General features: G+C 42.6%; 1 protein-coding gene across 3 annotated transcripts in view; it reads left to right on the top strand.

The window, feature by feature from the left end:
• STARD3 (StAR related lipid transfer domain containing 3) overlaps positions 1-27,591 on the top strand; it is a 153,405-nt gene that overhangs the window by 65,337 nt on the left and 60,477 nt on the right. For all 3 annotated transcript variants that reach the window (XM_040331399.1, XM_040331400.1, XM_040331401.1), the window contains 4 exons: positions 1,919-2,017; positions 2,125-2,282; positions 3,444-3,506; positions 6,593-6,688. In XM_040331399.1, the coding sequence (XP_040187333.1) occupies positions 1,919-2,017; positions 2,125-2,282; positions 3,444-3,506; positions 6,593-6,688 (416 nt within the window). The remainder of the gene's footprint in view (positions 1-1,918; positions 2,018-2,124; positions 2,283-3,443; positions 3,507-6,592; positions 6,689-27,591) is intronic.

Here is a 27,591-nt window from a genome sequence, read left to right as displayed (position 1 = left end):
GATACGGAGGACCGATGTCTTGTTCTACCGGAGGGACCCAAGAAGGGTCAGGCAGCATCTAAGTCCACTATTTCCAGGTGGATCAGACAAGTAATTTTCCAGGCCTATGGCTTGAAGGGGAAATCACCTCCTTTTACGGTGAACTCCCACTCTACTAGAGCCGTGGGCACCTCTTGGGCAGCGCATCACCAGGTCTCCATGGCTCATCTCTGCAGGGCAGCGACTTAATCGTCAGTCCACGCATTTGCTAAGTTTTACCAATTGGATGTTAGGAGGAGCGCCGACGCAGCCTTTGGCCGTGCGGTTCTGCAAGCTGCAGTGTAAGATCTTTGCGTCCGGTGGCACCTTTTTTTCTTTTGGAGTGTCTCCCTCCCCTCATTGAGCATTGCTTTGGAACATCCCACATAGTAATGACTATGCTGCTCTGTGTCCCGTGATGTACGATAAAGAAAAGGGGATTTTTATATACAGCTTACCTGTAAAATTATTTTCTTGAAGTACATCACGGGACACCGAGCTCCCACCCCTCTTAGGAGGAATTTTTGGGATGCATACTGCTTGCTACAAAACTGAGGTACTCCCGTCATGGGAGGGAACTTCCTGTCTGAGTGCCAGTGTCCATCACCTGAAGGTAGACTCTATAATCCACATAGTAATGACTATGCTGTTCTGTGTCCTGTGATGTACTCCAAGAAAAGGATTTTTACAGGTAATCTATATATAAAAATAAACCTTTTTCTGTCATCTGCCAATGCCATCCCAGTGCGATTATCTCTCATGGCAGCTGTGAATCTGCACTCTCTCTGTTCAAGATGTAAAAAAAATGCATTCTGAGTCTGGACTTCCTGTAGCATCATGCGACCATCCAGGAATCTTCATATGCCATCATGCACCGCTTTACTGCATCACATAATAGGGCATGTTTACCTTCCTGGACCACACATCCCTTATTACTATACCAACTTTTTTTTTTATTATTTCCACCCACTTGTCCAGTAAGGTGGCTATACCCTGTACAATCTCCTGTAGATTTACCATCAACTATGCAGTGCAAGGGCCTGCCTGATTTGGTTCAAATTGAATATGTTTAGGCGGGTGCTCCTATTCCATCGTTTTGATGAATCCCAAGGAAATTGTACAGAGTTTGCATGGTGTATGGGGAGGTAGTGTGCCAGAGACAATCGTCTGTCATTGCTCTTATGTAAACACACCAGTTTCACTTTCAGGCCCCATTCACATGAAGTGCAGTGGAAGCGCATGTTTTTTGGTGCATTTTTCCTACAACATGCATAGGGCAGCCTGTTGATTTCAATGGGCTGCCCAACACACTACAAATGTGGAAAAGTAGCTATTGGGGCATTTTTGATATGTTGCAGTTTGCATGTTTTTTTCAACGGAGTATTTGGCAGCGTTTGTTGCACTTTTTGCACATGGCAAAATGCATGTTTACTTTCACATGTGGGGTGCTGTTAACAATTAATGGCACCATGACTAGTTCATTTTAGGTGTATAAAGGTGTCCATACACTGTACAATCTTTGAATTTAACAAAAATATATAATAAGAGGACACACCTAACTTTCCAATCATTCTGTATCTAATCAGGAAAGGCCCTTGCACTACATAGTTGATAGATCTAAAGGAGATCCTACAGAATGTATGGTGAGATTTAGAGACTTCCCAGGTGGTGAAGTACTCATTCCACTGTTTACCATCCTAAAGGACAGGTACTAGGAAGTTGTGGAGGAGTTTTCTATAAAAAAAAAAAACTGGAGGCTGAGTTAAAGCCTACCTTAGAATATTGAAAAAGATTTTTATTTTTTTGCAACAGAGGTACATTTAATGGTATATTAATTAGAGATGTGTGTGTGACTTTTTCTTTTAAAATATATATAATATATTTGTATTTCTACAAACAGGGTATCTGGCTGCTCAGACTGCTGCCCTTCGCCCTCCTCTTCTGTACCCAGGGGCATTCTCTGATGGACAGTTTTATTCCCCACCAGAGTCCTTTGCAGGTGAGGGTATATTCTGTTTTTGATGTTTTCAAAAACTTAGCTGCAGATGTCCTTCCGTCTGGTGATAATTGAATCAGGAATGCATTAGACTTGTCTCCTTCACATAGGGTCAGACAATGAATTTGATGATGAGGATGATGAAGCTGTGGGGAGGAAGGCAGTTACTGCACAAGAACGGGATTATGTGAGGAAGGGCAAGGAGGCCATGGAAATTGTTGAGCAGATACTCGCTCAGGAAGTCAATTGGAAATATGAAAAGAGCAATGTAAGTACCCTACTAATACCTGTTCTTTTTTTCACAGTACCTGACCATCTCTAAAGCGGGCCATAGACAGAATGATTTTCTTTCCTGCAGTCACAGGTTGAATTCTTCCCAATTGTGTTCTCCTCCTATAATAGCCACATGTAATTAATTGTATTTAAAATCCGACAGGCTGGTTATACCCAAGTTCATTGATGGATCAACTTTGGTACATTCAGCCTGCCCATACATGGTCTGAATCTTGGCCGGTCCCTGTTCAACTGGTTGAGATAAAATCCACCTATGGATGGCTTAAAGGGGTTGTACAGGTACAATTTTTTTCTCTCTAAATTGCTACCTTCACCTTAATGCAGTCCTCCTTTACTTACCCCATCCTTCAATTTGGCTTTTAAATGTCCTTCTTTCTTCTGAGTAATCCTCACTTCCTGTTCTTCTGTCTGTAACTCCACATGCAAGGCTTTCTCTCTGGTGTGGAGTGTCGCGCTTGCCTCCTCCCTTGGACTACAGGAGAGTCAGGACGCCCACTCACACACAGCTCCTTTCTCTATCTGCAATGTAGAGAGCGTCATGACTCTCCTGTAGTCCAAGAGAGGGGGCGAGCACGACACTCCACACCAGGGAGAAAGCCTCGCATTACTGTGTGGAGTTACAGACAGAAGAACAGGAAGTGAGGATTTCTCAGAAGAAATAAGGACATTTAAACGCAAAATGGAAGGATTAGGTAGGTGAAGGAGGACTGCACTAAGATAAAGGAAGCTATTTAGGAAAAAAAAATTGTACCTTTACAACCCCTTTAACGTGTGTGCGAGTGTGTTTGTTTTTTATTTTATTTATTCCTTCTGAAAATATACTAAGGTGGATTCAAAAACATATAATAAGGCGGGTTTTGCAGCCAGTCTGATGTATTGTTTTTATTCTGTAGACCTTTCAATAATTAGAATAAACATTTATATTTGATTAATATGGCCTCACTTGTTTATCTTTTATCTTTTCTATCTGTATTACATCAATTGAAAGGGCAGAGTATGTGGTGAGATGAGCTTTGCCTCTTGTTTGTATGGCTGTGTTCAATGTTTTGACATTTAAAGCAAAACCAGTTATTTACCTTTTTATATGCAGCACCTAAAAGTGTGTCATTTTCTAATGTCTTTCTCTGTATTGCAGGAAGTTGGAGACCTTGTGTCTACACTTGACATCCCTTTTCATGGAAAGACTTTTATCTTAAAGGTAAGAGAAACAGCAATACAAAGCTGTAGTTTGTTTGCAAATGGGAAGAACACTAAAGGGAATTTCCAGTAAAAAGTCCACATACAAAAAACTGGCTGATGTGCTGATCTCCTACCATCAAGGCAGGCTGGTAAAGTGTTGCTCATGATAAAAATATAAAAATACTGCTGCTCTCTGATAATTCCACTGGGTAATGAAGAGATCTGTAACGACACAAAAGTAAAGAGAGCACACATCCGTCCTAGTGTAATACAGTTTATTAACCATTTCAATACAATTGCACAGTCATGCAACACTGTACCTAAACTAAAATGTTATCATTTTGCTCACACAAATAGAGCTTTCTTTTGGTGGTATTTAATCACCATTGGGTTTTTTGTTTTTTTGTTCTTGCTAAATAAACAAAAGGCTGTACATTTTGGAATTTTTTTTTTCTTAATTTCAGTTATAAAATTGTGCAAATAAATAATTGTTCTTATTACATTTAACCCAAAATGTATTCTGCTACACTTCTTGAGGCCCTAAAATGCCTGCAGAGTAGAAATACTCCCCAAATGATCCCTTTTTGGAAAGTCAACAGTCCAAGGTGTTTAGTAGGAGGTATGGGAGGCTTTTTGAAGTTGTAATTTTTTTGTAATTTCTTTTGTAAAATTAATAAAGAAAATCTTTTCCTTTTCTTTTTCTTTCTTTTCTTTCTTTCTTGTCTCACTGCTTCTTCTCTCAGCCGAGTGAAGAACAGAGCAAAGCGCCAAGAGCAGAGGGAGAGGAATCGCACATTACAAAAGGCAAATCCACTTTGCACTACAAGTGCAGTCGCTGTAGATCTGAGGGGGACATGCAAGAAAAATAAAAAAACGCATTTTAGCTTGGACATGATTGGATGATAAAATCAGCAGAGCTTCCCCTCATTTCAGATCTTCCCTTCAGATCTACAGCGACTGCACTTTCAGTGCACTTGTAGTGCAAAGTGGATCTGCTTTTTTCGTAAATGACCCCCACTGTGACCAGAGCAATATAATGTTACCATAGTAACATTGTACTGCTCTGGGGTAGTGATCAGGATTTTATTTTAATTTTTTTACACGTTATGTTTGCTTATAGCAGTGCATTACATTGTTATAGGCAAGCATTTTTACTGAATGAAACTGATTAATTGAGTCTGTTTTGTTGTGATTTGCTGTAAAATTGGCCAAAGCCAATCACATGCTACAGATGGGCTGTGATTGGCCCTGTCTGTACCATGTGATCAAATTGACCAATCGCAGCTAGCAACACAGTTGTACACATTGGATGGCATGAAAGAGAACCATCCATTGTGTACAACTGTCATGTGACCTGCATGATTAGCGATTCCACTCAGGATAACAAAACCCACTGTCCAGCCGTTATTTGTCTATAGGCCAAGTTAACGGATGCCGCAATGACGTGCTTCGGTGGCATGGCCTTCTTTTTCAAATTAACTTGAGAAAGGAGGCCACGCCTCCAAAATGCGCCATCATGGCAACTGTAACATGTCTCTGCTCTCCTCCGTGTTGCGGTTTCCTGTCAATGGAGCTTAGCTCTATCTGGACCGGGCACAAGGGCAGTAGCACGGGCATGCTGGGAATCGGCATAAGTGGCTTCTGGTTTTCCTAGGCTGTCAGTGATCTCCTATCCAGATCTTGCAGTGGCCATCCAGGAGGGTTGTTTTTGACACAGAAAAATACTATGGAATAATGTGAATGTATCGAGTGAAGTTTTTACTGTTGTTCTTGGTAAACTTAATTGCACTAGGGCAGATGTGCCTTACTTTTGTGTTGTCTTAACTATTCTCTGCTCCCTTCCCTCCATCCCTGTTTATTTTCCTCTTATCTTTCCTTCTTTCTACGAGGTTGCGTCTCAAGGTGGTCGCCTCTTTCTGATCCACCCGATTGCCGATTTTTTTTTTTTTTTTACCACTTCAGCCCCGGATCATATTGCTTGTCAATGACCAGGCCACTTTTTGCGATTCGGCACTGCTTCGCTTTTACTGACAATTGCGCGGTCGTGCAACGTGGCTCCCAAACAAAATTGGCGTCCTTTTTTCCCCCACAAATAGAGCTTTCTTTTGGTGGTATTTGATCACCTCTGCGCTTTTTAGTTTTTACGCTATAAACAAAAATAGAGCGACCATTTTGAAAAAAAATTATATTGTTTACATTTTGCTATAATAAATATCCCCCGAAAATATATAAAAAAAACGTTTTTTTTTCCCTCAGTTTAGGCCAATACGTATTCTTCTACATATTTTTCGTTAAAAAAAATCGCAATGAGCGTTTGGTTTGCGCAAAAGTTATAGCGTTTACAAAATAGGGGATAGTTTTATGGCATTTTTATTAATATTTTTTTTTTTTTTTTACTAGTAATGGCAGCGATCAGCGTTTTTTTTTTATATCGGTACTGCGACATTATGGCGGACACTTTAGACACATTTTTGGGACCATTGGCATTTTTATAGCGATCAGTGCTATAAAAATGCATTGATTACTATAAAAATGCCACTGGCAGTGAAGGGGTTAACATTAGGGGGCGGCAAGTAGTTAATATGGCTCGGTCTTTTATGCATCACCTGTATTGCAACTAGATTTTGTATATTGCTCTTGTTGTATCTTGTATGTCACACCAACCATATGACAGTTGGTACCTTGGATTTTTTTTACATGGATGTTGTAACCTTCTGATCCTTCAATAAAGCATTGGTGTCACAAAAAAAGGATATCTACTAATAGCCTAGCAGAGCCCATGCCTCCCCTCCTCCCCCATCCCTTGATGAAGTAATTTATGATTGTACAGCGCCATAACAGGTTTTGCTTGCAGGTAAATCTTCCTCCAGCAGGCTAACATAATAACCATATAAAGTAACCTATAAAAATGAGAAGGATTGACTTTTTTCTTCCCTGACATCAGTAGAAAATAAAATCTTGCTGCTATTGGGTATTGCATTTAGTGCAGTGCATTACTGGAAAAAATCCACATTGTTCTTTGAATTCCCTTCTATGTGTTCACCCACATTTACCTATACACATTGTCCAGTGTTTGAAACATCTAATATGTGTTAATGCTTTCAGGCTTTAATTCAGTGTCCTGCAGAAGTTGTATACCAAGAGGTTATATTACAACCTGAGAAGATGGTCTTGTGGAACAGGACTGTGGCTGTGTGTCAGGTTAGTGTGAATGAATGATTATAATTGCCTCTTACGCAGGAGGATTTTAAAGGTCACATAGGACGTTGTGATCTTATTAGAGAAAACGGATGGCATAGGTTTCTGAAGTGATCCGTCATGGAGACTGTTGTATACAATCTATTGTGGTTTTTCAATGTTTATTGTATTCACTGCTAAAATAAACATTTACTTTTGTATTAAAAACAAAAATTGTATGCATTTCAGCATACCAATCCATAAATGTTTTCTTATTTATTTTTATTTGTTTCCTTTATCTTCACCTGGTGTTACAGCCAGTAATACATTTTTGTTTTAGAGTGGCTTCACTCTGGATGGAGGAGCAACAGAGACAAATTTGGACAGCAGCATTGTCAGTCTTGGGTTTGATGGACTTGAAAAACAAATCAAAGCCAAACTTCTACTAACACTTTTAATATAAGCAGTTAACTTTTTTTTCTTTTTGGATAAAGGTTGTATGTAAATTAATAATAAAAAAACAAACAAATGGTTTGCCCTTAACTCCAACTGACACATTTGCTGGACAGCTGGTCTGTTAAAATGAGTTAACCACTTAACCCAGGGTCACAGTGAGCTGCAGGCAGGATGTTTTAGGCGAGGCAGCGGCTTCGGCCTAGTCCGCAGAGCGCCGTTCCTATGGAACAAAAGAATAAATAAAAAAAAAAACATCCGTGGCTGCCGCGCTGCTCTCTTACTGCTCCATCCCCGCTGACGCTGCTAATCGTATTCCAAAATGACAGTGACGGGCAGTACTGTGTCTGGAAGGTCTACGAGGCCCGGGCCATGTTCACCTTCCCAGCCAAGACCCCACTCGCCAGGACGCTATTTCTAGTCGCCATGGCGACCGTGATTTGTTGAGCCCTGCTATAAAGTGTATACAGCTATATACACCCACCTTCTTCCTTCCTGTACATGGAGACCTTCCTTCATCATCACTTACTATCTAATTTGGAAGAAGGTAGCCAGGATAAGTTTAGCTACCCCTCAGTATAGAAAAGACAGAGGAGGTCTGGCAGTCCCCCCCCACCCTAAAATTTATTTTCTGGCCTCCCAGCTTCAGCAGTTGGCGGGTTGGGGGCAAGAAATGAGTGAGGACCCTATATGCAAATTGGTGACTATATCTGCCCCTACATTGAAGGCAGTATCACATTTGGAAATGGATCTGCCCAGTATACCATACTCTGCGCCGATAGGTTTTCCTCTTAAAAGGGTATGGGGGGAGACACGGAAAGCTTTGGGGATAACTGGTTTGTTGCCTTATACACCGATATGGCATAAACCGAGATACCCGGAACGCTGTACAAAGGGGGAGGTATTAAAAAAAAAAAAAAAGGGAAGGGAAGAAAGAAAAATAGAAATAATACACAAAAGGTTACACGGTTGAGTATAAAAATGTTTTATGGAAAAATAATTATAATTTTTAATGTACTTTTTGTACATGATTGAAAGCACAGAGTGTACCACAAGAGCAAACTTTTAAATAAAAAAGGATTTATATATAAAAAAAAAAATCAGTTAACCACTTAAAGCGGGGGTTCACCCTTAGAGGGCACTTTTCCCCCTTAGATTCCTGCTCGTTATTACTAGGGGAATCGGCTATTTATTTTAAAATATGTGCAGTACTTACCCGTTTACGAGACGCATCCTCTCCGTCGCTTCCGGGTATGGGCTTCGGGAATGGGCGTTCCTTCTTGATTGACAGGTTTCCGAGAGGCTTCCGACGGTCGCATCCATCGCGTCACGATTTTCCGAAAGAAGCCGAACGTCGGTGCGCAGGCGCAGTATAGAGCCGCACCGACGTTCGGCTTCTTTCGGCTACGAGTGACGCGATGGATGCGACCGTCGGAAGCCTCTCGGAAGAATGTCAATCAAGAAGGAACGCCCGCTCCCGAAGACCCATACCCGGAAGCGACGGAAGAAGATGCAGCTCGAAAACGGGTAAGTACTGCTCATATTTTAATATAAATAGCCGATTCCCCTAGACCGAACGAGCAGGAAGCTAAGGGGAGATTTTATTTTTTTTTTTAAATGGGTGAACTCCCGCTTTAAGGATCGAGCCTCTTTCTGAGATTTGGTGTTTACAAGTTAACCACTTAAGGACCTTGGGTGTTTTTTGGATTCGGCTTTTTCTAACACCCTAGAGAATAAAATGGCGGTCATTGCAATACTTTTTGTCACACCGTAATTGCGCAGCGGTCTTACAAGCGCACTTTTTTTTTAAAAAAAATCACTTTTGTAATAAAAAAATAAGACAACAGTAAAGTTAGCCCAATTTTTATATATTGTGAAAGATAATGTTACGCAGAGTAAAATGATACCCAACATGTCACGCTTCAAAATTGCACCCGCTCGTGGAATGGCGTCAAACTTTTACCCTTAAAAATCTCCATAGGCGACGTTAAAAAAATTCTATAGGTTGCATCTTTTGAGCTACAGAGGAGGTCTAGGACTAGAATTATTGCTCTCGCTCTAATGATCGCGGCAATACCTCACTTGTGTGGTTTGAACACCGCTTTCATATACGGGCGCTACTCACGTATGCGTTCACTTTTGCGGCGAGCTCGTCAGAACAGGGCGCTTAAATAGTTTTTTTTGTTTGTTTTCTTTATTTTTATTTATTTTTTACACTGAACAAAAAAAAAATGAATCACTTTTATTCCTATTACAAGGAATGTAAACATCCCTTGTAATAGAAAAAAGCATGACAGGTCATCTTAAATATGAGATCTGGGGTCAAAAAGACCTCAGATCTAATATTTAGACTTAAATGCAATAAAAATATTTGAAAAAAATTACATTTAGAAAATATTGCTTTAAGAAGCATGGGTGGAAGTGACGTTTTGACGTCACTTCCACCCTGCTATGCTATGGGGACGGGTGGGGGCCATCTTGCCCTCACTCGTATCCCAGCTGAGGAGAGGAAAGGACCCGATCACCTCCGCCGATACCAACGGCTCCGGTAAGCGGCGGAAGGCGCGGGAGAGCGGCGGGAGGGGGGGGTCTCTCCCCCGCCGCCGATAACGGTGATTTTGCGGCGAATCTGCTGCGGAGACCACCGTTATCGTTTACAGGACCGCTCACAGTAAAGATAGATATCTCGGTTGTGGCAGCAGCTGCTGCCGTTACCGAGATATCCATCTTTTAAAAAAAGGACGTATATGTACATGAGCGGGTCCTTAAGTGGTTAAAAACAAGTTCTTTTTTGCTAGAAAATTACTTGGAACCCCCAAACACCCTTGAGCAGTGATGGAGAACCCTGACACCCAAGATGGTTTGGAACTACATTTACCATGATGCCAGGCCCGGACTGGGACAAAAAATAGGCCCGGGCATTTTAGACTGAGCAGCCCGGGGGGGGGGGGGGGCACGCGGCGGGGGTAATGATGGAATGCCCGCACAGAGAGAGAGACTGCTCCACATTTGTGGCACAGAGAGAGAAATCACTCCACATTGCTGGAACAGAGAGAAATCGTTGGACATTTCCCATTGTTGTACTGAAGTCAGTTGATAGATCGGAGTCTGTATAACCAGTCTGCACATTGATAGATTGAAATTTCTGCTGAACTGGCAGAATTTCAATCTATTTATGATAGCCTAAGTCCACCAGTCTCTGAGTTTAATAATATCCTCAAATCTTCTGAAAGGGGTTCTCAACTTAGGTTTAGAAATTCACTTTGAACTCCACCTTATTTCCAGAACTCTCATTATGTATTAGATGTGCAAAGAATAAGGTGAGAGAACATCTAATACCTATAAAGAGTAATGAAAATAAGGTGGAGTACAAAGTGAAATATCTGGAGGGACTGGCTGAGGTTAAATCAGGCAGGGAGGAAATTGGGCATCACCTCCTTACTGTCTGTCAAATGCCTCTGAAAAGTGAAATGAGAATTGATAACTTTTCAGTGGAGTATCTGTGAGTGCAAGCCTTTTGGCTCACACTGGTGCTCAACATTTTTTTTGGGGGAAGCAATCGAACTGAACAAAAACATCAAATGCAGCCACTGTGCCCCATTATATGCAGCCACTGTGCCCCATCAAATGCAGCCACTGTGCCCCATCAAATGCAGCCACTGTGCCCCATTATATGCAGCCACTGTGCCCCATTAAATGCAGGCACTGTGCCCCATCAAATGCAGCCACTGTGCCCCATTATATGTAGCCACTGTGCCCCATTAAATGCAGCCACTGTGCCCCATCAAATGCAGCCACTGTGCCCCATCAAATGCAGCCACTGTGCCCCATTATATGTAGCCACTGTGCCCCATTAAATGCAGGCACTGTGCTAATCAAATGCAGCCACTTTGTCCCATCAAATGCAGCCGTTGTGCCCCATCAAATGCAGCCACTGTGCCCCATCAAATGCAGCCACTGTGCTACATCAAATGCAGCCACTGTGCCCCATCAAATGCAGCCACTGTGTCCCATCAAATGCAGCCACTGTGCCCCATCAAATGCAGCCACTGTGTCCCATCAAATGCAGCCACTGTGTCCCATCAAATGCAGCCACTGTGCCCCATCAAATGCAGCCACTTTGTCCCATCAAATGCAGCCACTGTGCCCCATCAAATGCAGCCACTTTGTCCCATCAAATGCAGGCCATTTGGGCATTTTTTTCAACTGCCCCTGAACACATTTAATGTTATCCTATGTGTCCATGCACACATTCGTTTTTTTTTTTGCGTTTTTAAAGCAGTTGGGTTTAGGCTCGTTTTTTTCAGAAGCAAAATTTTGGGTTCAGACGCAAAAGTTTTCGCGTTTCAGACGCAAATCGCGGCAAATCGCTGCTAAACGCGGCAAAACGTGGTACCAGGGTTTTGCCGCGATTTCGTTTATAGGCGTTTTTAAAGGTGACCTATTTTTTTACATTAGAAATCTCAAAAATTATGGCATATTATGAAAAACCATAAAAAAAACATTAAAAATGTAATTGTTTGCATTGCATTGTGGACAATCCACAACTTGTGGCAGGTGACGTGGCCAGGTGACGTGGCCAGTGGACAATCCACAACTTGTGGCAGGTGGCGTGGCCAGGTGACATGGCAGATGACGTGGCAAGTGGACAATACACAACTTGTGGCAGGTGACGTGGCCAGTTGACGTGGCAGGTAACGTGGCCAGTGGACATTCCACAACTTGTGGCAGGTGACGTGGCCAGGTGATGTGGCAGGTGACGTGGCCATGTGACGTGGCAGGTGACGTGGCCAGGTGATTTGGCAAGTGGATAATCCACTTGTGGCAGGTGACATGACAAGTGGACAATCCACAACTTGTGGCAGGTGTCGTGGTCAGGTGACGTGGCAAGTGGACAATCCACAACTTGTGGCAGGTGACATGGCCAGTTGACGTGGCAGGTGACGTGGCCAGGTGATGTGGCAGGTGACGTGGCCAGGTGATGTGGCAGGTGACGTGGCAGGTGACATTGCAAGTGGACAATCCACAACTTGTGGCAGGTGTCGTGGTCAGGTGACGTGGCAAGTGGACAATCCACAACTTGTGGCAGGTGACATGGCCAGTTGACGTGGCAGGTGACGTGGCCAGGTGATGTGGCAGGTGACGTGGCCAGGTGATGTGGCAGGTGACGTGGCAGGTGACATTGCAAGTGGACAATCCACAACTTGTGGCAGGTGACGTGGCCAGTGGACAATCCACAACTTGTGGCAGGTGACGTGGCCAGGTGATTTGGCAAGTGGATAATCCACTTGTGGCAGGTGACGTGACAAGTGGACAATCCACAACTTGTGGCAGGTGTCGTGGTCAGATGACGTGGCAAGTGGACAATCCACAACTTGTGGCAGGTGACATGGCCAGTTGACGTGGCAGGTGACGTGGCCAGGTGATGTGGCAGGTGACGTGGAAGGTGACGTGGCCAGGTGACATGGCAAGTGGACAATCCACAACTTGTGGCAGGTGACGTGGCCAGGTGACGTGGCCAGTGGACAATCCACAACTTGTGGCAGGTGGCGTGGCCAAGTGACATGGCAGATGACGTGGCAAGTGGACAATACACAACTTGAGGCAGGTGAAGTGGCAAGTGGACAATCCACAACTTGTGGCAGGTGACATGGCCAGTTGACGTGGCAGGTGACGTGGCCAGTGGACATTCCACAACTTGTGGCAGGTGACATGGCCAGGTGATGTGGCAGGTGACGTGGCCAGGTGACGTGGCCAGTGGACAATCCACAACTTGTGGCAGGTGACGTGGCCAGTGGACAATCCACAACTTGTGGCAGGTGGCGTGGCCAGGTGACATGGCAGATGACATGGCAAGTGGACAATACACAACTTGAAGCAGGTGACATGGCAAGTGGACAATCCACAACTTGTGGCAGGTGTCGTGGTCAGGTGACGTGGCAAGTGGACAATCCACAACTTGTGGCAGGTGACGTGGCCAGTTGACGTGGCAGGTGACGTGGCCAGTGGACAATCCACAACTTGTGGCAGGTGATGTGGCCAGGTGATGTGGCAGGTGATGTGGCCAGGTGACATGGCAGGTGACGTGGCCAGGTGACATGGCAAGTGGACAATCCACAACTTGTGGCAGGTGACATGGCAGGTGACGTGGCCAGTGGACAATCCACAACTTGTGGCAGGTGGCGCACCCTTTTCCAGCTCAGTGGCCTTTTTGCAGGACATTAGAGCAGCCCAGGGGGCAAATGCATTCTTGCAACCCAGCCCAGTCCGCCCCAAGGGCCTTGGTACACCTCTGGGTAGAAGTGACATGCGGGCCGCCTAGGGCCGTTCGCGGGCCACCGAGGGCCGTTCGCGGGCCGCGATCGGCCCGCGGGCCGCCAAGGGCCATTCGCGGGCCACTACCGGCCCGCGGGCCGCCGCGGCCCACCGGGCATATGCCCGGTATGCCCTATGGCCAGTCCGGGCCTGCATGATGCTCACGCACTCTGCAGTATAGTTGAGCATTATGGGAAATGTAGTTCCAAAACATATGGGGTGCCAAGGTTCGCCATCACTGTCCTAGAGAATAAAATGGCAGTCATTGCAAAACTTTTTGTCACACCGTAATTGCGCAGCAGTCTTATGAGCACACTTTTTTGGGAAAAAATCACTTTTTTTAATAAAACTGTAAAGTTGGCCCAATTTTTTTTTTTTTATATTGTGAAAGATAATGTTACACCGAGTAAATTGATACCCAACATGTCGCGCTTCAAAATTGCGCCTGCTCGTGGAATGGCGGCAAACTTTTACCCTTAAAAATCTCCATAGGCGACGTTTAAAAAATTCTACAGGTTGCATGTTTTATTTTACTGGTTGCTGTCAGATGTTTTTTTACCTTATGCATAGGATGCATTAAGGTAAAAACATTTTTTACCTTTACAACCCCTTTAAGTGGTTAAAACAGACTTACTATCAGGGTCACCAGATTATTAATATTTTAATTGTTTAGGATTTATGTAGTGCCAAGAATTGAGGGGACAGTACAGTTACAATACAAGAGTGTTAGGAGCTCCTGAGTGCTTGAGGTAAATAATACAAAAGGTATAACCGTAGGTGGGAGTTGATAGAGACAATTTTAAATTCCTAGCTAAGCTAGAGTTGGCATAGGCTTTCCTAAAGAGATGAGCTTTAAAAAATTACTATTCACCAAAAAAGGGTAGTTTGTTGCATGATCACAACACAAGAAAAGTGCAACGTTTCAGAGTCACGCAGTACCCCTTCGTCAGGCATGACGTTGCACTTTTCTTGTGTTGTGATTAGGGTTGTCCCGATACCACTTTTTTGAGACCGAGTACAAGTACCGATACTTTTTTTCAAGTACTCGCCGATACCGATACTTTTTTTTAATGTCATGTGACAGTATTTTTTTTTTTACAGTGATTTTTTTATTTATTTATTTTTTAGGGGGGGGGTGAATTGTCAGTGTGTTTTTTTTTTTATTTTTTTATTTTTTTACATTTTATTTGTATTTATTTTTTAATATTTATTGCAATTTTTTTTTTTTTTAATCAGCCCTGTTGGGGGGCTTTGGTGAGATTTCAGGGGTCTTAACAGACCTCTGGCATCTCCCCTTTAAGACAGAGAAAGGGACTAGGGAAACAGATTCCCCAGTCCCTTTCTCAGCAGCTTCAGCTGAAATGAATGGAGGGAAGCTCCTCCATTCATAAACTGAAGCATCGTAAACACAGGAGGTTACGATGCTCAGTTATATGAATGGACAGAGTCGGTGACCACCGACTCTGTTCATTCAGAAATGGTAGGAGCCGGGCTTAGCGGCTCCTACCTCCGCTCTCCCCCCTGACAGATTGAGGGGGGAGAGCGGCACTGCAAAAAAAACTGCACGGACTGACGGAGAGATGCACGGACGGACTGACGGGGGGGGGGAAGGAGGAAATAACTGGACGGGGGGGGGGGGGAAGGAGGAAAGAACTGCACGGACAGACGGGGGGGGGAAGGAGGAAAGAACTGCACGGACAGACGGGGGGGGAAGGAGGAAAGAACTGCACGCACGGACGGACGGGGGGGGGGGGGAGGAGGAAAGAACTGCACGGACGGACGGACGGGGGGGGAAGGAGGAAAGAACTGCACGGACGGACGGACGGGGGGGGGAAGGAGGAAAGAACTGCACGGACGGACAGGGGGGGGGGGGGGGGCGAAGGAGGAAAGAACTGCACGGACGGACGGACGGGGGGGCGGAAGGAGGAAAGAACTGCACGGACGGGGGGGGGGGGGAAGGAGGAAAGAACTGGACGGACGGGGGGGGGGAAGGAGGAAAGAACTGCACGGACGGACGGGGGGGGCGGGGAGAGAACGACACGGACGGGGGAAGGGAAGGAGAGAGAGCGGCACGGACGGACGGGGGGGAGGAGAGAGAACGGCACTAACGGACAGGGGGAGGTGAGAGAGCAGCACGGACAGGGGAAGTCAACAGCACGGGGGGAGAGAAGATTTGCAACTCCCCTGCCTGCCCGCCCAAGTATCGGGTGAAGCATCGGGAGCATTTCCCCGAGTACAAGTACTCGGGAAATGCTCGGTATCGGTCCCGATACCGATACTAGTATCGGTATCGGGACATCCCTAGTTGTGATCATGCAATAAACTACCCATTGGACGCCACCTTGGTGTGCTGGTAATATCTACCTTGTGACTTGAACCAATATCCAGCTGGTTGTTGCTACAGCACCCTATTTCTGAGAGCTTATATCAGGAACGTGTGCGATGGGAATATGAAACATTAGTTAAGAGTGTTCGGGCGCAGGACACACAGCGGTCTATGGGAGGCTTCCCAGATTGCAATCAGCTGATTGCAAGCTGGGAAGCCAAATTTACTCATGTTTAGGGAGTGTTCTCCTAAATCCTGAGCTTAGCGGCTACTAACTGTATGTAAACCCTGCTGCGGGCCTCAGGCTTAGTGTGTGTCAGCCTGTCTCTCTCCTTCAGGCTCCTTGCTAGCTGCTGTATGTCTGTCTGCTCTGTATGCGACCGCAGCCTGTGAGACACCCCTCTGCTCTGCGTACACACTAATCCCTGGAGGCCTGGACCCTTCCCTCACTCAGTCAATTTGCTCCCTTCCCTGTGCTTCTCTGCAGTGCTTGCCTCTCCAACCACTCACTCGGTGAGTGACTGGGCCCAGGCAAAAATCACAAGGATGAGGATAATGATGGGTGTTATCAATCATGAGGATTGCGATGACGGGTGTATTATATGCCGAGGATGATTATGCTGAAAGCGATGACGAGTGTATTTTTTTTTTCTAAATTCTCTTTATTAATTTTCATTTTAATTCCTTACAAAAACATTCCTCTTACATACATATATTATACACTTAAAAAACATACATTTCATTTCCCTTCCCCCTATTAAAAACCGGTCTCTACATATTTTCCTTAACCAAACTATAATTAAAGCGTATAAGAGGCCCCCTGATCCCGAGCTCCTATTCTGCTCTATTGTGCCTTTATCCCGCTATCCTCTTTTCTAGGCTTGGAATTTAACAGATTCTATTCCTCTACCCAACTATCCAGACCTCCGTATTAACTTGGTATGTAAAAAGGAAGAGAGATACACATAGAGAAGTAGGAGGAACTAGAGAGAAAGAAAAGAGAGAAAGAGAGAGGGGAAAAAGGGAAAGGAGAGAAAAAAAAAAAATATATATATATATATATATATATGAGTGTAAAAAAAAAAAAAACGTTGAAGAAGGTGTATTAAATTTTAGCCCAATATAGAGCTCTAATTAGGGGGACTATGCCTACAGCCCCAAGCACACCACTGTGCCCCAATCTCTAAAGTGCTTGTGCAATAAATCCTAAAGAAGAAGGAACAAAAAAAAATGTGAATTTTATATAGAAAAAGAGAAAACCTTAATCCCCTCTTACTCCCACCCTCCTACTGACCTAGAGTGTTAACAAAGATTTCTGTCTCCCTGAACTCCCTCCATCCTCTCCATATCTCTTCACATTTTGGTCTACATTCATTTTGGATTGACAATAGTTCCTCCATTTCTCCCATCTTGCCCACCTCCCTAAGCCATTCCCCCAGTATTCTCTTTCTTCCAGTTCTTTGGTATTCCTGCCTTTGCTCCATTCAGTGGGTAAGGGATCAGGGACATTCTATATTTTTTCCTTGGAGTCATCATATTATGGAACAAACAGGCCCATGGATCACATTTCACCTCTGTCCCACTTATCCTTTTTATCAGACCTAGGACTTCTTTCCAGAATTTCTGTATCTGCGGGCACTGCCACCAGATGTGGGCGTGAGTTCCCTCAAGCTTACATCCATGCCAACATAAAGGTGACATCTCGTTGTTTATTCTGTGAAGTCTTGGTGGGACAAAGTACCATCTGGTCAAGAGCTTGTAGTTCATCTCTTTTATTTTAGTATCTATAGAAGTAGAGTGGACATAGTCCAGGATCTGTCTCTTCTTGTCCTCTGGTAAATTTTGTTTAAATTCTACTTCCCAAGCCCTTACAGATTTCAGCTTCTCCAAGCCCCCTGATGGGATCATTATCATTATGCCGTATATACTAGAAAGTTATCAAATAAAAGTGAACTGTTGTTCAAAGTGATAAAACAGCGCTATAAACAGATATACTCTGTTCAGATGGATATCCTGAATCAGTGATGGTGAGAGAGGTGATCGATCAATGGTATATAAGCACCTAATACCAAACAAAAAATTAATTTGTGAATGCACCTAAATGTGGATAAGTCGCCCAAAAAAGGAGGAAATAGGCTTACCACTGCAAATCTATGTGTGATTTGCTTACAAACCATCAGTACATCCAGGTACTGTACGGGTTAAACCAACTCAGGCGGGGGTACATAGAAGGCAAAGAAACACAGAGATCATAGTGTAATGTGACTAAACATTGACCCCTGCTAAGAATGGAAAAACCCTTTGGTTAGTGCCCGTACAATATTGTGAAAAAGGTATGCATATAATGAAATGGTTTCACCAATCAGCTTCTGTCCCCAGGAGCCGCGCGAGTACTGCAGATCAGCTGGTCTCGTTCTCCTGCTGTGGTGGACAAAAGATGGAGCGCGGTGGAACGCACTTTCGACTTCCGTGTAGCGTCTGACTGTAGCCACGCCCTGACGCGTTTCGTCACTTCCGACTTCGACTGAGGGCGTGGCTACGTGACGCCTTCACTATCTCTTTATACCACAGCATCCAGCGGCTATTGGTTGTGTCCTTACCGCCCACCGGATTTGATTGGTGCTAATAGATCCGGACATAGAGATGGACATCAGCCGGGATGTTTAATGGGTTTACAAGAGGAATAATGTGGGAAATCTAAACTGCATTTTAATATGGCCAAATAAGCCTAAAAAGGGGTGAGATCACGTCTTCCTCGTTTTATATTGGGATATGTGCCATTGGTAAATGGCACATGCGGGGAGACGTGTGTTCTCACGAGTGATTACTGTCATTAAAAGATCATTTGTTTAAATGAGCGTTATGGGCATTAATGAAAGATAATATATAATTTAATGAGTTAATACATATGTCAAAGAGGAAAAAAGAGGTTATTCATCGTTTTTTATTTTTTGGTGACAGATTTCCAGAGCTACAATGGGTCATGGCCAATCGCATTTAAGGTGGGAGTGTCTAGTTCGTTCATCACTGTTCCGTGTATGGGTGGACAGGCAAACAGTGATGTGGATCCAAGAATCCCCGTAGATTGCGGAGTAGCAATTTAAATGTAGTAACTTGTTACAGTGGCATGAGAACATTCGATATAGCTACTAATAGAAAGATTATTGGTATATTTGTTTTATATACACAGTGACTGGAATACAGTGGTCACTTATAAGGCGCGTTGTTCCGCCTCACAAATGCACACACGATGTGCATTCTATATTATAACTACGGCGCCATATTTTTAAGGCAAGTTATATATTTTGCGAGCTGCGTATAGATTGTAGATGATTAGTGTATTCAACACGGTTATTGGTCCACCCGATACTGTGAGGAGTGATATCTCCACAGTAGAATAGGTTGTTAATGTGTATAAAGACACATAAGGACATAGAGTGTATATCTACATGTAAAAAACGCATGTGGTTAAAAATGTTTAAAAATATCTTAAAAGGTATGGTATACCAGAGACATTAAAAACAAACACAGTATATAGTATACAGTGAAGTGCACCCGAGAATCACTGTTAATGACATTGTTGAAGGATAATTAAAGGATAATTAAAAAGGAGATCTATAAATAGTGTATAAGAATATATATATTAAAATAATAATATATATAGAAAGATATAAAAATATAAAAATATAAAAAAATATAAAAAAATCAATATATAGAGAGAGATAGTCCATAAAAAAGGGATGATCTAAAAAATCATTATCATAGAACAGATATACAACGATGTAAATGTGCAAATAGACCAATCTGCCGAGATCATAATGCTAAGGTAAAGGGATAGAAAACGTGTGTGTGTGTGTCTATTCATGGTTTATGTATATGATCATGAACACAGGCATACACTGGAGGACATGGATCTGTTAACTGGTAATATATATGATCTTTATGTGGTCATTTATATACGGGGACAGGTCATATTTGGGCTTGTTAGTAAGTGATCACCATAGCTTAGAACACAACTGGGGTCTGTGTTCATGTGGTACGTAAATTCGTACATCAAAGGTCACTAATGAAACAATTTATGTCCAGGTCAATGTTCAGTCCCTTCGGTGCCAGCGTGCCTGCCAAATAGATCCATTCCGTTTCACGCTGTGAAAGTACCCTCACATGGTTGCACCCTCTCCAGGCAGGTTCAACATGGTCTATGGCCCAGAATTTTAGACCAGCAGGGTTGCGGTTATGATGTAACAGAAAGTGGAGAGACACATTATGGTCCTTATATCCCAATTTAATGTTTGCAACATGTTCCGCTATTCTAATTCTGAGTTTTCTCTTGGTTCTGCCTATGTACATTAAATGGCAAGGGCACTCAAGCATGTAGACGACATGGGTAGTGTTGCATGTTATAAATGATTTTACTTGGAACTGAGTATTGTTAGAGGTAGAAGGAAAGGTGTCGATACATTTTTTTGGTCTATTAGCTTCCTTACATGGCAAACATTTTTTGCAGGCAAAGAAACCATTTTTATCCCATATTGATGGGGGTTTCTTAGGAGGGTCTAGGATCTTTTTCACCACCTTATCCCCAAAACTTACTGCCTTCCTGTATATGAAACTAGGTTTGATCGGGAGGACTGTATTTAAAATCTTGTCAAGGAATAAAATGTGCCAGTGATTTTTAAAAATTAATTCAACTTCTTTATATTGGCTATGGAACCCCGAGATGAAGCTCCATTCATGAACGTTTTTTCTTATCTGGGGTTGTGAGGCAATCAGGCAACTGGAGCGGGGAAGTTGTCCAAGGTCTTCTATGATCCTATCCAAGTGATTGTTTATATATCCTTTTTCCAAAAATTTCTCCTTAAGAAGGAGGGACTGTGATTTGAAGTCCATGTCATTGCTGCAATTACGTTTGACACGCATCAGCTGACCTTTTGGAATGTTTTTTAACCACATCGGGTGGTGTCCACTTTGGGTAGGCAGAAAACTATTTGCGTCAGTTGGCTTGAAGTAAACCTTGGTCCCCAGTTTGTTGCTATCTCTAAAAATGTTTAGGTCCAAAAAATGGATACTGTCCTGATTATATTCACTAGTCAAGTGAATGTTGTGTCTGTTTGAATTAAGATCCTTTAAAAATGACTCCAATGTTAAAAGTGAACCAGCCCAAATAAAAAATAAATCATCAATGTAGCGTTTATAAAATAATAACTCCTTCTGTTGTGTTTTAAAAATCGTTTTATCCTCATAGAAGACCTTGGACAACTTCCCCGCTCCAGTTGCCTGATTGCCTGATTGGTGGTGAAAAAGATCCTAGACCCTCCTAAGAAACCCCCATCAATATGGGATAAAAATGGTTTCTTTGCCTGCAAAAAATGTTTGCCATGTAAGGAAGCTAATAGACCAAAAAAATGTATCGACACCTTTACTTCTACCTCTAACAATACTCAGTTCCAAGTAAAATCATTTATAACATGCAACACTACCCATGTCGTCTACATGCTTGTGTGCCCTTGCCATTTAATGTACATAGGCAGAACCAAGAGAAAACTCAGAATTAGAATAGCGGAACATGTTGCAAACATTAAATTGGGATATAAGGACCATAATGTGTCTCTCCACTTTCTGTTACATCATAACCGCAACCCTGCTGGTCTAAAATTCTGGGCCATAGACCATGTTGAACCTGCCTGGAGAGGGTGCAACCATGTGAGGGTACTTTCACAGCGTGAAACGGAATGGATCTATTTGGCAGGCACGCTGGCACCGAAGGGACTGAACATTGACCTGGACATAAATTGTTTCATTAGTGACCTTTGATGTACGAATTTACGTACCACATGAACACAGACCCCAGTTGTGTTCTAAGCTATGGTGATCACTTACTAACAAGCCCAAATATGACCTGTCCCCGTATATAAATGACCACATAAAGATCATATATATTACCAGTTAACAGATCCATGTCCTCCAGTGTATGCCTGTGTTCATGATCATATACATAAACCATGAATAGACACACACACGTTTTCTATCCCTTTACCTTAGCATTATGATCTCGGCAGATTGGTCTATTTGCACATTTACATCGTTGTATATCTGTTCTATGATAATGATTTTTTAGATCATCCCTTTTTTATGGACTATCTCTCTCTATATATTGATTTTTTTATTTTTTTTATATTTTTTTATATTTTTATATCTTTCTATATATATTATTATTTTAATATATATATTCTTATACACTATTTATAGATCTCCTTTTTAATTATCCTTTAATTATCCTTCAACAATGTCATTAACAGTGATTCTCGGGTGCACTTCACTGTATACTATATACTGTGTTTGTTTTTAATGTCTCTGGTATACCATACCTTTTTAAGATATTTTTAAAAAATTTTAACCACATGCGTTTTTTACATGTAGATATACACTCTATGTCCTTATGTGTCTTTATACACATTAACAACCTATTCTACTGTGGAGATATCACTCCTCACAGTATCGGGTGGACCAATAACCGTGTTGAATACACTAATCATCTACAATCTATACGCAGCTCGCAAAATATATAACTTGCCTTAAAAATATGGCGCCGTAGTTATAATATAGAATGCACATCGTGTGTGCATTTGTGAGGCGGAACAACGCGCCTTATAAGTGACCACTGTATTCCAGTCACTGTGTATATAAAACAAATATACCAATAATCTTTCTATTAGTAGCTAAATCGAATGTTCTCATGCCACTGTAACAAGTTACTACATTTAAATTGCTACTCCGCAATCTACGGGGATTCTTGGATCCACATCACTGTTTGCCTGTCCACCCATACACGGAACAGTGATGAACGAACTAGACACTCCCACCTTAAATGCGATTGGCCATGACCCCTTGTAGCTCTGGAAATCTGTCACCAAAAAATAAAAAACGATGAATAACCTCTTTTTTCCTCTTTGACATATGTATTAACTCATTAAATTATATATTATCTTTCATTAATGCCCATAACGCTCATTTAAACAAATGATCTTTTAATGACAGTAATCACTCGTGAGAACACACGTCTCCCCGCATGTGCCATTTACCAATGGCACATATCCCAATATAAAACGAGGAAGACGTGATCTCACCCCTTTTTAGGCTTATTTGGCCATATTAAAATGCAGTTTAGATTTCCCACATTATTCCTCTTGTAAACCCATTAAACATCCCGGCTGATGTCCATCTCTATGTCCGGATCTATTAGCACCAATCAAATCCGGTGGGCGGTAAGGACACAACCAATAGCCGCTGGATGCTGTGGTATAAAGAGATAGTGAAGGCGTCACGTAGCCACGCCCTCAGTCGAAGTCGGAAGTGACGAAACGTGTCAGGGCGTGGCTACAGTCAGACGCTACACGGAAGTCGAAAGTGCGTTCCACCGCGCTCCATCTTTTGTCCACCACAGCAGGAGAACGAGACCAGCTGATCTGCAGTACTCGCGCGGCTCCTGGGGACAGAAGCTGATTGGTGAAACCATTTCATTATATGCATACCTTTTTCACAATATTGTATGGGCATTAACCAAAGGGTTTTTCCATTCTTAGCAGGGGTCAATGTTTAGTCACATTACACTATGATCTCTGTGTTTCTTTGCCTTCTATGTACCCCCGCCTGAGTTGGTTTAACCCGTACAGTACCTGGATGTACTGATGGTTTGTAAGCAAATCACACATAGATTTGCAGTGGTAAGCCTATTTCCTCCTTTTTTGGGCGACTTATCCACATTTAGGTGCATTCACAAATTAATTTTTTGTTTGGTATTAGGTGCTTATATACCATTGATTGATCACCTCTCTCACCATCACTGATTCAGGATATCCATCTGAACAGAGTATATCTGTTTATAGCGCTGTTTTATCACTTTGAACAACAGTTCACTTTTATTTGATAACTTTCTAGTATTCACTTTATAGATGGGTCACCATTTATTTATTTTAAATAGCTGCTTTTAGAACAACACCATACACTATTGGTATTGTCTCTACACCTATAGATAGTGTGTCACCACCTCACTATCACTTTGGTTGAAGGATCAATTTGCTTCCTGGCGCCGGAAGTGCAGCAGTAGGCCTTTTTTTACTACACCTTCTTTTATATTATGCCGTATATGTTTGATATCCCTTGTCTACCCTAACCACTCCGGTCTATGAGTCTTTCCCATGGGTTCGGCTCATTCGGAGCCCGAATGGGCTTTGGTAGAGATTGGACAAAGTGCTGAACTTGTCTATACCTCCAATCGTCCCCCTCTGCAGCTTTCACACCTTTTCTTGAAGGTCTCTGAGGGCTCAGGGTGTCTCCATTCATTATGTCTGTTAGTTTCAATACATCCGCCCTTGCCCACCTCAGGAAACGGCCTCCCTCCTTACCCGGCAGGAAGTAGTCGGTACCGTGAGGGGAAATTGAGGACTATTATACAGCCATCGTTTAATTTTACATATTCTGTCCCATATTCTGAAGGTTTCTTTGGTTATTGATGGGGTGTCTCCTAAGAGACATCTGTATTGTTTTGGAATCCATATTCTTGTTCCCAGGTCTTTGCCACTCAAGTTCTCCTCTATGCCTACCCATTTTTTCCTCAGTGCCTCCTCCTCCTGAAACCAGTCAGTTATCCTTTTTAATACAGCTGCTTCGTAATATCTCTTTAAGTCTGGTAGTTGTATTCTTCCCTCATTTCTAGGCCTAGACAAAGTCTTTGCGGAAATGCGGGATTTCTTGTTTTTCCATATGTATCCCCTTATTATTTTCCTCAGTGTTTTAAAATAAACTTCTGGGATTTTAATTTGGAGTACTTGAAATATATACAGGATTTTGGGCAGGATCATCATTTTGATAATGTTTATTCTCCCGAACCAGGATATTATATCTGTCCGATAGCCTTTGAGTTCTCCTTTAATTTTGTTTAATAAGGAGATATAGTTATGTACATATAGCTCCCTTTCTGACTTTGACATGAGTATCCCTAGATACTTCATTGCCTTTTGTTTCAATGTGAATGGGTAAAGGGCCCCAAGATCTCTGCGTTCTTTTGGACTCCTAGATATAATCAGAGTCTCAGTTTTCTCTCTATTAATTTTTAGGTTTGAGATTTCACCGTATTTACCATATTCCTCCATAATTTTAGGTATTGTCTGTCTTGGGTTTGATACATATAGCATCATATCGTCGGCGAACGCAAAGATCTTATGTTCCCCCCATCCACCTTCACCCCCTTTCTGACAGAGTTCCGTTTAACGCGGAGCTGCGCCGAGGGTTTAGAATATAATTCTTCTATTAACCTGAGCATTCTAGGACCCAGTCCTATGTATCTTTATGTTGCTGTCATAAATTTCCAGTCTAGTCTATCGAATGCTTGTTCAGCGTCAAGAGACATAAACATTACCGGTTTTCTACTCCTCCTGGCTTTTTGAATCAGGAAGAGCCCTCTCAGCACATTGTCTCTTGTTTCCCTCCCAGGGACAAACCCTGCCTGGTCTTTATCTATCAGCCCTGCCATTAGCGGTCTTATTCTCTCAGCCAAAATCTTCACATATCTTTTTATGTCAACATTAATCAAGGAGATGGGCCTATAACTGGTACAGATCGTAGGATCTTTTCCCTCCTTTCCTATAAGCGTGTTATGGGCTCCCAAGGCTTCCTTACGAATTGCCAGACCTCTTCCTATGGAGTTCATATAATCCTGGAAATACGGTATAAGTGTCTCCAAATCTTTTATAATAGAGAGAGGTATATCTGTCGGGGCCCGGGCTCTTTCCCATTTTGATATTTTTAATTGTTTGACTTATCTCCTCTCTGGATATCTCTCTCTCTAAATTGGCAGCATCTTCTACTAGCATTCGCAGAGTCTTTGACCCCTCTAAATACTGTCCCACTTTTCTTTCTCTATTCTGCGTTTCTATCGGGTCTTGATCTTTGTTAACTTTATATAGATTTTGGTAATATTCTTTAAGGGTTTCTGCTATATCTTTGGTCGACTGCTTCTTATCCCTCATTTTTTATATATAATTTTGTGCATTTTTAGGTTTAATTATCCTTGCTAGGAGTTTCCCTGTTTTATTACCCATAGCTTAAAACCTCTAGTTCGTATTGTCAAATACCCACTTAGTTTCTTGATCCAATAGTTCCCGTAGAGTTTCTCTCTTCCTGGTTAATAGGGTCAGGGTTTGCTCCTCCAAACTATCTTTATGCTTCTGTTCCAATGCCTGTATTTCTTCTAACAGGGTTCTTTTCTTTCTTTTCCGATATCATTTTCCCTCTCATATATACTTTATGGGTTTCCCATAAAACCGATCTGTCGATATTGTCCTTATCATTTTCTTTAAAAAATAGACCCATATCCTTCTCCAACTCATCAGCTATCCTAGTGTCTCTCAATAGAGATTCCTCCATTCTCCAAACTCTCTGGCCCAAGGGGCTCCCCCCCATGTCCAGAGACATCTCCACTGGAGCATGGTCAGAGAGTGTTATTGATTTTATTTCAATCTTTCTCAGGCCTTCCAACAGCTGATGGTCCAGAAGGATATGGTCTATTCTGGAATAGGACCCATGTACCGAGGAGAAAAATGAGAAATCTTTGTCTCTTGGATGGAATATTCTCCACGCCTCAACCAAGTGCATTTGATGTAATTTATGTTTGATTGCACGTAGGTGCTTACCCTCTGACCTTAATGATACTGGTTGTGTATCTAATGCCGCGTTCGAAGACAAAGTTGAGGTCTCCTGCCAGAACCAGCCTGCCCTCTCTGAAGCCCTCCACTCTGTTCAAAATCTTCCTTAGATACCTAACTGGGCGGGAGTTGGGACAGTATACATTCACAAAAGTGTACTTCTTATTGAGTAAGGACCCCCCTAATGAAGATATATCTTCCGTCCGGGTCTATTTCCATGGCGTCCAGAGTAAACCGTGTATTTTTGTCAAAGCCTATCGCAGTAACTATGGAACCACAAAGGAAAATCCTTTTGAGTACAGTCTAGATCTTGTCTCCTTAAAATGGGTTTCCTGGAGGAATACTATATTAGCTGACATATTATTCATCTCCTGCAGGACCTGATAGCACTTATTGGGGCTATTAAGACCCCTTACATTATAGGTTATTATATTTAGTCTAGACATAATTTTAAATCCCCCCCCCCCCTTTTTTTTTTTTTTGTTACTTCCTTTTTTAATCTTAATCTTCAGGCCCATACCATACATTATCCTTACACAGCACCGAAGGAAAGAAGTTCCCATTGTCCTTCCCCCCCCCCCCCCCCCCCCCCCCCGGAGACATTACCTTTTTACTGGCTACAAGACTCCCCATACAATGTTTTATATTACCAATTAGAGTAATAAGCTCAGATTTTACCCTTGAGCCAAGAACCTCTTAATCTGCTTTCAAAACCTTCTATATAAAACACATATCATATCTTCCATATCTTGCTTAGTGGGGGGTTTTGTCATTAGGGGTTTTACTTTTCTCCTTTCCCGGAGTGAGTTTTCCAGGGGACAATCCAGCTATCATTTCGCCCACTTTTTTCCCCCATGTCCGAGGTTTTCTCTGGGGAAGGCTTCTCCTTTATTGGAGACGATTGGGCAGAATTTAAACCCGTTGTACTGGGGCTCCCCAGTTGAGCCTCCCCTTCTGCAATAAGATAAGCTTTAATTGTTTTTTTGCTTAGTACCTCCCCCTGGTTTGCTTTAAGAGCTTTCTTTATCATTTTCCCTGACTGTCTGGAAGGAGAAAGAGGAGGAAAAAAAAAAAGGAAAAATGTATAGGACGGTCAGTGGCCTCGAGAAATAAAAATGTATATTAAAAAA

The sequence above is a fragment of the Rana temporaria genome, chromosome 12, assembly GCF_905171775.1.
Source record: "Rana temporaria chromosome 12, aRanTem1.1, whole genome shotgun sequence".
In the NCBI taxonomy this organism is placed as follows: domain Eukaryota; kingdom Metazoa; phylum Chordata; class Amphibia; order Anura; family Ranidae; genus Rana; species Rana temporaria.
The sequence above is the reverse complement of the archived record's forward strand: the minus strand, read 5'-3'. Positions and strand labels throughout refer to the sequence as shown.